The 13,426-nt window shown below is 38.5% G+C and overlaps 1 protein-coding gene across 1 annotated transcript; it reads left to right on the forward strand.

Moving 5' to 3' along the window:
• The first annotated feature begins 4,581 nt into the window (after positions 1–4,581).
• On the forward strand, positions 4,582–9,290 carry gphb5 (glycoprotein hormone subunit beta 5). Its single transcript, XM_031727507.2, has 3 exons — positions 4,582–4,787; positions 5,827–6,025; positions 8,471–9,290. Exons 1-3 carry the CDS (start codon positions 4,708–4,710, stop codon positions 8,660–8,662), a joined length of 471 nt encoding a protein of 156 aa, XP_031583367.1. The 5' UTR covers positions 4,582–4,707; the 3' UTR covers positions 8,663–9,290.
• Positions 9,291–13,426: the final 4,136 nt, after the last annotated feature.

Raw genomic sequence — 13,426 nt, forward strand, 5'->3', positions numbered from 1 at the left:
TTCATATGACGACATTGTTGTAAAAGCATCCTAACCAAAAGCAGTATCTCTGGATTTATATCTTTAATACAGAACAAACAGTCCAAATTTATAGCGTGATTCTTGGTATAAATACAAATCTTATAGTGAGCTTTGGTAACAGGCAATTTTTCATACGTAGACAGATAAACATGAGGTACAAAGAAGGCTCAATTAAAGTGATGACTGAGAGAGACACTGTGTCTGAAAGTATCCTTCAAGTCAAACTATTGAGAAAAGTCACATCTGCTAACTGTAAGAAGAAAAAGCCTTGTGGGTGATAAGGCCTTTAAATGACATATAAACTGCAACTCATAACAGTCCTGGGCTGATACATGTTCAGTTTACATCAGTCACTTAAACGTAGAATAACTTCAGTTAGCAACAGGAATTTGTGATTCTTACTAAACTGATGCATTGAATTGTTACTAGACAGGCTACAGTTCAGAACTGCTTACATATATATATCTATATATGTAAGATATATATATGTATATATGTGAATGTAAGAAAAAAAATCCCAACCACTGTACATTAACTTGTACTATCACTGTTGTCTATAAGTGCTACTAAGTGAGCTGGCTCTCACTGCAGGAATGTGAGATAGTGTCACTGTTATGAAGCTGTTGGGTCCCAAAAATAGCAGCAAGGAACATGTGTGTACAGCTGAACTGAGATCAGATCAGTCGAGACGTATAATGAGTCCTTGAGGAAGACTAGAGGACTTTTTAATAAGGCAGATAAGAAGCCATGGGTCTGCAGGTTTAAGAAGAATATAATGAGAAGGCACTCTCCTCACACACACTTAGGAATCGCATCGGGTGACAGCAATACCATTACTAATTATACTCAGAGTCAATTACAGCCGCATTATGTAAACTTCATCACCTAAACTGCAGTCAGTAGTCAACACATTCTTTACAGCTGCACGTACTGCAGGTTCTTCCAAATTTCATAGAGATTTACAGAAAAAATGTTAAAAAGTTGGTTGTACTTACATACAGTAAAAAGTTGTGTTTGGGGGTAAAGATGGAGGTCCAGGGACTATTGAACTGCAATGTGGGAGAGCAGATCTGGTTGTGTTGTAGTATGTGGAAATGAAACCTGAAGCACTGTTTGACAGATCTGGAAGTTTGCAGCGCTCCACTGGACTGTCACCCGAGAAGTCAGAGCCATGCCGGGGCCAAGTAGGAAACTCTGTGGGGCACTAAAAATAGAAACCAGCCAGGGTTCAGCACACCCACCTCCCTCCAGTTTGGCTCCGATGGCTGTCACCTGGGTTAAAGGTCCGGCTTCAACACGTATATATATGCTCATGCGCATGCAAAACTGACAGGTCCTTTCTGAGATGTAGCCATGCATGACCATACAGTGTAAATGAAAGAAGGAACATATTTGAGCTAGAAGTTACATAAACCTAGCAACATGCGAGCTATAAAGCACTATAGGAGACTAATGGTATGGTAATGATATGGTAAGTTTCTATTATACATCACAGATCCAGTAATTATTTAATAAAATTTATGGAAATACACATGAAAATGAAACATTCTTTTTATTTAAAGGAACATTTGGCTGTTCACTTTTTCACATAGATTCAGCTCAGTGAGTAAGAAACATCACATTTTCCACTGATGTACTGGGATATGGTGATAGTGAGTGATCATTACTAGCTGACAAAATGTGATTTCACTCATGCAGTGGTATTTTAATGTAAATATACACAGCTTAGAGGTCTTTGTTTGGTATTATAGTTTTGATGTATTGATCTTTATGTTTCCTTGAGTATTTTCCAGTCTTTAGTCGTTTTTTTTTTCCGTTTTATTCCTTAATTTGTTTCCTCTGTTTAATCCTCACCTAGGTTTATTAATGTACCTGCGTTTCTCACACCCTGTTTTATTTTGGCGGTTACTTGTCTTAAATGTCTTGTGTGTAGTTTTACTTCCACTCCTGTCTCATTGTCTTGATTGTCTGCACTTGCTTCTTGTTTTCCCCAGCTGCGCCCACTTCCTGTTATTGCCCTTCTGTGTATATATAGAGCTGTCGTCCTCTCAGTCCTTTGTCTCGGTGGCTGTTAATCTGTTCTCATGTGTTTGCTGTTATGCTGGATTGAGCTGGTCTTTTGTTTTGTGGACTGCTTCAACAATCTTATTAAAGATGCATTCTGAGTTTAACTCTAGCCTTTTCCATGCCCTGCTTTTGGGTACAAATTCTGTGATTCATGAGTCTAATTTAAACACATTATGATTTATTTTAATCATCAGATATGAGTTAAATGTTTTAGAGTGTTCTGCATTCATCCAGACAGCTGACACACAGGTCAACGATTAGTGAGACTGGCTCACCAGTTTAGAAATACAGCTAAGGTCCACTGATCTAATATTTGCAAAAGATTGAACGGGATATTTTAACAGATGTACTGCAATACCAACATCTTTCCCCAGTCAGGTCATAGTTTTTTTATGGATACAATATTTTCATTTAGTTTCAACTAATCATACAATGAGAAAATAATTTCAAAGGATTCATCTGCCAAGGAATTATATATCACTGTAAAAATGGCATAACTCAGTGAATGATTTGCACTCAAATCGTTGAAAAATATTAATATCACATGTGAGCACCAGAGGTCAGCACAACATCATCTTATTCCTGTCAGGGCTGCTGACATCTACAGCCAAACCCACAGGACTGCATAGTTTAAAGTCTTAATGTACAAGAATCAGTGTTTAAAAAAACAAACTAGTAAGATGTGGCAATGTATTTCAAAAACGCTCCAACAGATTCATCAATTTAGATGTTTACATTGATTGATTGATTGCATGGATTTGAGTACTGATGACTTGGAAAGCATTAAGGACACGGGTGGGCTACTTTTATTACCCTTCGGTTTACCTACATAACTCAACAATGCATGGAAATAAATAACATACCTAAATAACTCCCCATGATAGTCTGTTGATCTGTTTGGTGCTTTAGATATTCCAGCAGTGCTAAAAGCCCTGAATAAACTGGACAGGAAATGTTAATAAAATTATTATTTTTCTTTTAGAAACTTACACATATATTGGATATCACAAACAAAAGCAAAGCTGAGGGATATACCACAACTAGGATTTTACTTTTTATTTAGGATTACTCATTTATCTCTATTCTGCTCATTTTTACAAAAAGCAATTATATTTTTATTTTCATGTAAATTTGACAATTAGACACTGTTGAACTCTGGCAAGAAATCCCAATAATGCTACCATAATAATAATAATAGCTGTGACACTATCAAAAGCTGCAGAACAACATGCGTGGGCTGAACTACTGGCTGTAATAATATCTCATTCGGTTTTCTACATGTGTGCACTTACAGAAGCTTCTTTTCTCACTTGCACAAACACTCACATGCATGCTGGCTTCAGTCTCTCTGCACTCACCCTTATATAAGACACTAGCCTGGGAATTTGATTTGGTTTCTGCTTATTTCCCAGTTATTTTAGTCAAGACGGATTAATAAAGAAGATGACCATCCTTGTAATTAAATGACAAGAAAATGAAGCTGGAAACTTTCAGTATAAAATAATTACATAAAAGCTGGATTGTGGAAATCTAGGCTTTACTCCCTTTGTACTGAATTACAATTAACCTCCACCAAAGTTATCCAATTACATGCATCCTGTTATTCTACATCCTGCACATTGTTCAGTAAGGCTAATTCTTCATGACAGCAAGGAGAACAGAATGTCTGTGAACCTGTCCCTGACTCATCTTCCACAATATTCTCTCTAATCTAACTTTAATTGCTTGGCCTTAACTTTCAAGTCGACTTCTACAGATTCATTTCCTGAACTACTTGAGCACAGTTCTGCGCCAATAGCTTCACATGCCGCTCGTAAGGGTACCCGACGATGGTAATTTCTTGATGAGGCAATTCATCCCCTTCTACATGTCTCCACATCTTTCTTCTCCTCCTCCTGTCACTGACTCCTGGGAGGGCTAACGTATCCTTTCCATCATAATTTAGTGAACCATGTGGTAGAGCCCGTAGACTTGGTCAGCTTGTTATCTGAGGTGGTGTGATTAGTAGTTAGTCACTAGCAACAAAAACAGACAAAAAAACAGAGGAAACAAAAAAAAACACATGACACAAAAAATAGAGAATGAGACAGTAGCAGGGTAAGTCGGATAGCTGTGGAGGAGCTTATGGGTGAAATAATTGCAGTCGGCATGTAAGAACAGGAGCAGGGTCTGTACCTGGAGCCAGCTAATTGAGCCTGAATGAGTAAGTGTAGACACAGGTAGGAACTGCATTTGAGTTTTGTTCCCCCTTTTCCGTGTGAACGACTATGAACAAAAGGGCAGACGCCTCCCTAATCAAGCTAATGGAGTGGGAACAAGCTGGTGGCTGAATTCAATGGGCAGTGACAGGTAGAAGGGCCTTTGGGGGATTTACAGAGTCAGGAGGAGAAGAGGCAGACTGAGGTGAGGTTTTCAGCTGCTGGTTGGCAGGACGAGGGGCCGATATAAAGCCTCGGCTTGCACTGCCAGATCTATTAGCAGATGGTTCAGGTCAAAGGAACCATCAGTGACAAGTACTGTGGTTCATCTTATTCATTCAGTCCAGCCAAAAAATCATTTCACATCCAAGTATTAAAAAGTAAGAGTGGCTGCTCATTAAACAGCAAAAAACCAAAACAGATGCTTCAGCGTCTGCTTGAAACCAGACTGCAACTGCGATTTACAGCTGAGATGACCCTTCAAAGGAGACAGCCACAGTGGTGAGTGCAAGCAGGATTATTTTTTGAGTTTTAACTTTCAGGATTGTAGCTCTTAACTGCCAGGAATGTCAGAGATTTACAGATTTGTAATTCAACAGTTTATTGGTGACAAGTCCAGAAATTAATAAATGTTTCTACAAATAACTTAATTTGTCTAAGTCTGTAGTTTTTAACATGTTGTGTGCTTTTGGCAGACAATTTATCAAATGAGAGGAATTACAAAATTATCAAAACTGAGAAAATTATATTTTTTTAAGGATAAAATCTCAGTAATTTCTTGACCAGTACTTGACCATACTTCTATTAGAGAGGAATCCAGGTGATTTAATAAAAAAAACAGAGACCTGACCGTTGCCTGACACTGTCCTTAGCTGTGTATTCAGGTAATGAATGACACACTCTACAATACAGCTGTTATGGGCTTCATTTCTAAAATATTTGCAAAAGAAACCCCCCTAATACTACAAAGTGATAACTAAAGAGGTATCATCTCAGCCAAAGCACACTGAGAATAAACTCATTTAAAGTCAAATGCTAAAGAAAATGACTTGACTGAAAAGTTCAGGGTTTTATTACATTTTAGAGGCTGAATGTCAGCAGAGACACCATGTAGTGCTCTTTTCCTGCTTTTATTTACTCTTTGAGTCTCCTGAACGTGTCCGGGTTGAGGTACAGAGGAATGGAATGGTTATTCTGAATATTATCAAGATAGGAAATACATTTAAGGCCATGTAAAAACAAATCAGATACAGTGGTCAGCAAACTGTACTTAAGATTTACAGTAAACACCTATCATTCCATTTCCATTTTAATTGATTTTATTACAAGCTTACAAATAACTGACACCAAAAAAATAAGTGCTGGGACAGCTTCACATCGATATGCAGAGGCCAGAATGCTCTCACTCTAAAGAAATGTGTTCATGCGTTTAGGGAGTCAGCCTCCTCGCTTGCATCAAATATGCCCTCACAAATGCTATTTAAAGCCTTCTTTAAATCACTCCTCCTTCTTTACATCCACAAATCCTTGTCTTCCTCAGGAAGCCTGCTGTGTTTCTGTGTTGCTTTTTGCTCGGGATCTCTCTACAGTCCGACAACATCAGTTGTGTGTCAACCATCAACCTGCGGCGTTTCATTGGCTGCGCAGTCCGGGAGTTCACCTTCCTGGCCAGGAAGCCCGGCTGTGGGAGTCTGCACATCACCACCGATGCCTGCTGGGGGCGCTGTGAGACCTGGGAGGTGAGGAGAAGGGCCGCTGTACCAGGCACACACACACAGAGACACACAGGGAGGATAAGGGGGGATTGAAAGAATATGATTATAGTACGAGGTGATATAAGCAAATTTCACAACTTTACTCAAAATTAAATTATCAGCATAGATTTCAAGAAAAAAAAGATGAACAACATGGTTTAGGCAGTTAAAGACAGAGAGAGCACCGACATTTGAGGTGAATACTGTAGATACAGAGATGGAGAGATGGGTGATCCCCCCCTGGAGAAAATCTGTTTTCGCTTCCTCCCAAGGTCAGCTGCAAGTGCAAGCAGGGATTGAGCTGCTACACAGACACATAGAGGATGAGATGGTGAGATAGATATATCTGTGTTAGATGTCCAGGGGAAAAAAATACATGCAGTGTTTGCATTACCCTACCAAGATCTAATTATTGTCACATAGTAATGAGTGGCTGTCTGAAGTGAAACTCTTGCATAAGAATGAATAAAGACAGAAGACTTTTGGAGTGCTAAAATTGAGTTAACATTCTGCAGGAATGGGAAGCAGCGTGGAATCCAGAGATTGAAGTGACAGCAGAGGTTTCCTCCACAATGCCTCAAGAGCATAAGAGACACAATTGGATTTCACAAGTCACCATATACTATTATGAAAAAAAGACGCTGTGAAATCTCAAGTTTCATCTGGAACATTGCATTCAGTGACGGGAGGCATTAGGAAGCTCATGATTCTCTCTGCTTTATTATTGCAGCGTAGCGGAGCTTTGTGTTGTTCTACTCTTTGGATCGCCTCAGGGAAGAGCCTCATCTTTTTCTCTGTTCTCCCCCACAGGGAGGTCAGGGCACAGCAGAGGGAGCTGATGTATTGCTTTAGGGAGAGTCTGAGGACAGACACCAGGAGGTCAGGGGTTAAATCTGTGACGTGCAGGTCACGGAACCGTAAACAGCTGCAAAAGATTTGCATTAATTTATGCATTCTTTGGAAAATAGAATCAAGATAAACTTTTGTCATTTTATAAAGTATTCAAGGAACACTGAAGGTGTTTAATGTAACGTGATGATGTGTTACAAATGTCCCATCAAACACAGCTTGGAATATAGAAGCTAACTGGAGCAGCTTTCTTTGGCAAGCTGAAAGAATTATCATTAATATGAAACGATAAAGTAGGACATAACTGTAAAGAAAGCCCAGCATCCTTATTCGTGGACGTTGCCAATGTCTTAAAATACAACAACAACACAGGTATGGAGCGAAAAGAACTAGACTGCATTTGTATGAGGCCCACAAAGACTTTAAGTTACACTCATTGCAAAAACAAAGTACAAAGTCACACATAACCTTCACCAGAATGACACATCAGTAAATCACAGCAGCACTCAGTGATAGTTTGGCTTTCCTTTAAAAACAGGTGCACTGATTAAGTCTGCATGTTAATTGAAGGACGGCATTGGCCCACTGGCCCACTGGTCCAATCAGTCATGGTGGAGTGCAGGACCAAGAACCAGCAGTGAGGATGAAAGGCAGGATGTGGAACATATGCAGCCACTAATCAGGAACATGGGCTTGCATGCACTAATTAGCATACAAAACACTCAAATATGTTAGTCACAAGGAAGGAAGAGGGAGCGTAACAACCATGACAGTTGGAAACATTATTTGTTATCCAGTTGAGAATGAGAACAGAAATGCTTACATGAATACATGGATGCTGCCATATACCAGTATTTGTGTGTGTGTGTGTATATATATAGTATGCATAATGATAATGATAATAGACTTTTATACCTACTTTTCAAGACACACAAGTACACTTTACAAGCAGTTAAATACCATAATCACAGTTTGCACAGTGTGTGTCTGTCTGTATACAGATTGTGTTCTATGTTCCTAGTGCCTCTGAGTTTAATTATCTATACTTCTGGTTCATGGTTTCTTGTTTAATTATGTTAGTTTCTCTTTGTTTCAAGTCTGTGTTCCTCATTAAGTTAGATAATCTTTAGTTATCATGTTTTGTGTTTCCTTTTTGTCTCCCCAGTAAGTTTATTTTTCTCAGTGTCAGTGTGTCATATTCACGTCTCGTCTCGTCTGAGTGTTTGTTAATTCATCTTTTATTTTGAAAAACCCTCATCTCGTGTCTGTTGCATTTAGTTTTGCGTCCCCTTGTCTCGTTACTCTGATTTCATTCAGCTGTGTTCCCTGGTGTTTTCAATCTCCCTAATTACCTGGTGTGTATATATATATTGTCTGAGTCTCTTTTTCTTACTTGTGTGTCTCCAAGTCAGGTTTCTCTCTTCATTATTTTGGTTTGTGTTATGGTTCTCAGCAATAAAGCTGCTTTTTTGAGCCCCACGTTTGGCTCCAACCCCCCTGCCATACAGCGAACACTGACATTATTACAACAAAGTGATAAATACATTTAAAATAAAATAAATGTTGTCTTTTTTTTTTCAGAAGCCAATCCTGGAGCCTCCGTTCATCGAGTCCTATCAGCGGGTTTGTACTTACAATGAGACTCGGCTGGAGACTGTGAAACTACCAAACTGTCAGCCCAATGTAGATCCAACATACACCTACCCTGTGGCCTTAAGATGTGATTGTGGAGTCTGTCTGACCAGCACTACTGAATGCATAACCTCTGTGTGAAGTCTGAACAGGCAGAAATACTTCTATGTACACTTTTGGTAACAATTACACACAATACTGCTTTAACTGGAACGTGTCACTACGCCAGGAAATGTTATTTGCTTTTCTCCTGACTCAGTTTATTCTCACACCAAACATAGACTTGAACTGAATCTGCTGAGTATTACAGCTAGTAGCAGATGGATTCACTGCATACATTTTGCTGACTTATAATGTCTATTTTTTATTATATAAAATAGAATGCTCTTAGTTTGGCTACTATATATCTAAAAAAAACAAAAACAAAACTGAGATATATCACTACTGAAATATGTTACCAACTTCACTTGGCATTTTTTCTTATAAGCAAAGCAATTACTGTAAAGCGTACAATGCTGTAATTGACATAATTAAACATTTTTTTAATCTGTCTTTAATGGATGAATAATGAAGTGATCACTTATTAGCTTTTAATCAACAGACCTGAGCTTTTAGCCCAAGGGTCTGCTGGAGAGGTAAGGGCTTACTAAGTGTTCTTATTCATTTGATTTTCCATGAAAACTGGGTGTATTAATCATCTCTGAGTGCTCTCGTGTGTTTTGGAGTGCAGGACTGAGTTTGACCATTGCTCTTTCCACAATAAAAGCACGTTTTCTTTCCCCCTCTGTTTCTTGTCATTTGGGTTTGTTCAGATTGTAGAACTTTGTGCTTAAATTGCTGCAAATCTGGCTTTTGATGCAAACATTACCATCAGGGCAGAGAATTCTGTACAAAAATAAAATAAAATAAAATAAAAATATTAAACTTTTATAAAAAGCAAGTAAACACACCAATTTTATAATTTTAGAAAAGTTTTAAATTCTCTTCCTCATAAGAGACTTTTTTCAATATAACATTCTTTGGTCTGTCTCACAAAAACTTTACAAACAAACACGGTTTTCATAAAAAATGAAAACACTAAGCATTTTCAAAAATGCTAAAATAGTGTAAGATGTATATAAAAATACAAAAACTTGCTGAAAACAATGTTGAAATTGAAAGAATTTGTTTGTTTTTTAAGAAAATGTATTCTTACTTTGAAACTGATGCTAGAAACCATGTTTCTGGGTGTTCCACTTCAGATGTAGCGCTGCCTCAGGGGCAAGACTTAGATACTCAGCATTGGTTTTCAGTGTTGTCCTCTGAGTACAAAGATGTTTTAATAATGTTACACAGGGAAGATGTAATGATGAAACCTTCATGTGGTTCTTTTTAGAATTACACAATGTTCCAGCCATTTTTTTTAAATGATGGGGTTGGTGGTGGGGGTGGGGGTCACCTTTGCCCAAACAAACCCTCAAAAGGTGAAGTGGCTTATTACAAAGGTTAGTTATTTAAAATATTCATTATCATTAAAATTTTATATTTAATTTTATATTCATTACTGCATTAATATATATTACACTCTTTCTGTTAGTCAAAGAGACTGAGGAGTCTTGTTAGAAGAATAAAACCTGTGACCTTCAGCCATCGAGTCACCTGTTATTGTAACTGACACTGTGTCACTTAGTGCAAAGATAATCTTTGCTTTCTATTGATTGTGCTTAGTTGTTAGAAGCTACACTGGTCTTTTCTTACACATATTAGAAACCTTAACAGAAACCAAGAAAAACTAACAAATGGCCTTTCTTAGCTGAGGTCAACGTCACTGAAAATCCTTGACCATGATTGATTTTTGTCTCTTTTTACAGCCTTAAAATCACAAATGGGCAAACTTAGGTAGTCAGTTGAGAGCATTGCCCTGTATGTGGAAATAACCACACCTTGATAGATGACTGTCGTGTCTACTTCACTTTTTCAAGCTCTTGCAATTACTATACTACTACCACAATAATAATAATAATGATAATAATGATAATAATAATAATAATGATAATAATAATGGCTTATTTCCCAACATGCTTGCCCTGTGACAGACTGTGACAGGGTGTGCAGAGCTGGGATAGGCTTAAAATTAATTGAATTAGTGTGCAATGTGCAGCAGATAATGGCAAATATTATGTAACACATACGACATTCTTTGCAGCCTGGCGCTCTGAGAAAATGCTGTTTCTACGAGCCCATAGCAGAGCTCTATAGTGCCATTCATAAAACGAAGAAAATCTATAAACAAAAGCAGTTTGAGTGAGTGCTGAAGAGGCTTTTAAGGGTGTACATTAAATGGAGAGGTTAAAAGGAGACACTAGAGAGGGTAGCTGTCTGTGCTGCTGACTCTCCTGAGACCTCTGTTATCTTCAACAGCCCTGACAGGAGAGTCACTGTAACGACTCCCGCTGTCCTAATCATTTCTGACATTAGCACTTCCTACTCTGGCTGCAGGCAGGAGGTGGTGGGGGGCCTGCAGCATCTCTTGGTGGGAGGACTATATAGCTGTGAGGGAACACCAAAGGCAGACCTTTTAAAATGGTAAACATGACTGAATCCTTTTCCATTAACAGCAGATAAATTCATTTTTGTTGTTGTTGTTTGTTGTCATGTTTGACATTACAGTATAATTTTTGCTCAGACTGCACCTACAGAGCAGGACAGAGGGTACACTCACACTACTGTAAGGTGACGTGCACCACCTGAGCATGTCTCGCCCCTAAAGCTACGGTGTCACTGTTTTCCATGCCTGTGCAGTCAGTATATAGTTTTCATAAGGTCTGTCCACTAATTTTGCCTGTAGCAAGCAACTAATACACTTCCTCTGTGTCACCTGCCTCCTGTGCAAGTCAGAGGGCTGTGTGTCACCGTGCACCAAAACAAGCCCCCCAAAACATGTCACAAAGTAAATAGGATCCCAAACTCTTTTGTGCTCTGCAAGACCGCATCTTTTCAACATCATATTGAAGTGTATATGTGTGTGATAACAAGAGAGACTCAGGGGAGATGACACATTCATTTCTGCTTGTGATTACTAAGAAACTTGAATAAGAGCAGTAGAGTAAAATTTGGGGTGCAAATGCCCAAAATGTTACATATAATGTGAATGCAGAGCAGCCAGGGGAGTGGAGAGTGAAGGATGACTGGCTAGCTACCATGCAGACGGTAGCTGGGTGTTTCTCTGGCTGCATGACTCTTTGCTAATTCATAAAAAATTACACCCAGTAGCAAGAAAGTGCAGGAACAAACTAGCTTAAGCATTTGGGGCATCTTTTATGTTATATTCATTTTTCAGTAATGTGTATTGCACCAGTAAGAGTCAGTGTATTTTCTCTCTTGCGAGAAGTCACTTGTTAGAAATGTAATCTAGCAGAAAATATACATCTATTTAGGAAAAATTATGGAAAAAGGAAACTAAATAACTTGGTTCTAGAAGTCTAAATCGCTTGAATCGCTCTTAGATGTTTTCAGCCATTCAAAGAAAATGAATAGCGTGAAATGAAATGATGATCAAACTAGTGAGCAGACTGCAGACAATTCTCAAAACAGCACACTTTAAAAAGAATCTATTTTTGTTGTGCTCTATGATCAAAAAAACAGTTTTTGCATAATATAATAAAATTAAACCCCCTTACACGCACTGAATTAGTACTCAAAGGCATTTGAAATATCAATTATTAACACTGTCAGACTTCTGTGTCACCCTGGCAGCTGTGATCCCTAATTGACAACTTTCAGGCCAATCGGAAATAAGCTTCCTGCCAGGCTATTTAAATGTAGCTGTCTAGAATAAGAGCAGTGCGTCTCACTAATAAACAGCAGTTTGAAATTAAGGGCAGCTGAGTAGGTTTTGCAGTCAGGCCTTCAGGGCAGCTTCTCCATTGCCTTAGTAGTAACAGTCTGACAGGTAGCTGCTGGGGTTATGAATTATATAGCAGTTCCTGCAGGGACATGAAGATTGAGGATCCCTGTGAATGTGATGGATAGATCTTAGGAAGAGTATCTTTGTTGGATAAAATTTCTTTTGAGGCATACTCTCACTGAGATTGTTACAGCCTTTATTACCAATGACATCTAATAAGACAGAGGTGTTATGACTTTCTTTTTGCTGGCAAAGAAACAACAACTGAAGACAGCAACGACTTATTTGGTTCTCAAGAGAGAGCACGTTTATATCTCTATTTTAAGAATCCTTCCATCCATTTCCTTAACCACTTATACAATAAAAGTTCATTATAAATTGCGAGTGTGGAGTCTGTCGTGGGTGTCGGTTGTTATTTACCATATTTTTGTCATAGTTTAATTCTAAGAGTTAAACCTTCATATGTTCAATATTCATTACACACAATACAAAGTGAAATATTGCAAGTAGTGTTTTGTTTTTGACTTGGTTTTTTTTGTAATTTGGATGATAAATTATACAGTTGGTACTCGTGGGTCCTTTATGAGTGAATAACTGTATCAGTGTGGTGTGGCAGTGATCAGCTTGTGTCACTGCTGAGCTGCAGCCTTCAGACTCTCTGAATTATAATATCGGGTGTTTCTCAACTTCCTTTTGATAAGATCCCACTGATTCAGCATTGGCTTTTGGTCATGCACAGTAATAAGATGTACAGCAGCCATTTTGTACTAGGATCCATGGAAAAGTCCGCCTGGAAAAGGAAATCAGCATCTCCATAAAGGTTGTGAAAACATGAAGTGCTCTAACTTCTCCTGGTAGACGTCTGCATTGACTCTGGACTTGATAGAACATTGTGGACAAGCCACCGCGAGCAGATCACATCGTGCCTGAAATCATCATATCTTGTAGAAGCCTCACACTGGACTTCAAACACCTTGGGTGCCTTTCTACTCTTCATCTAGACTTTTTATTAACTTAAT

This window comes from Oreochromis aureus, linkage group 19, assembly GCF_013358895.1.
Source record: "Oreochromis aureus strain Israel breed Guangdong linkage group 19, ZZ_aureus, whole genome shotgun sequence".
Classification (NCBI taxonomy): Eukaryota; Metazoa; Chordata; class Actinopteri; order Cichliformes; family Cichlidae; genus Oreochromis; species Oreochromis aureus.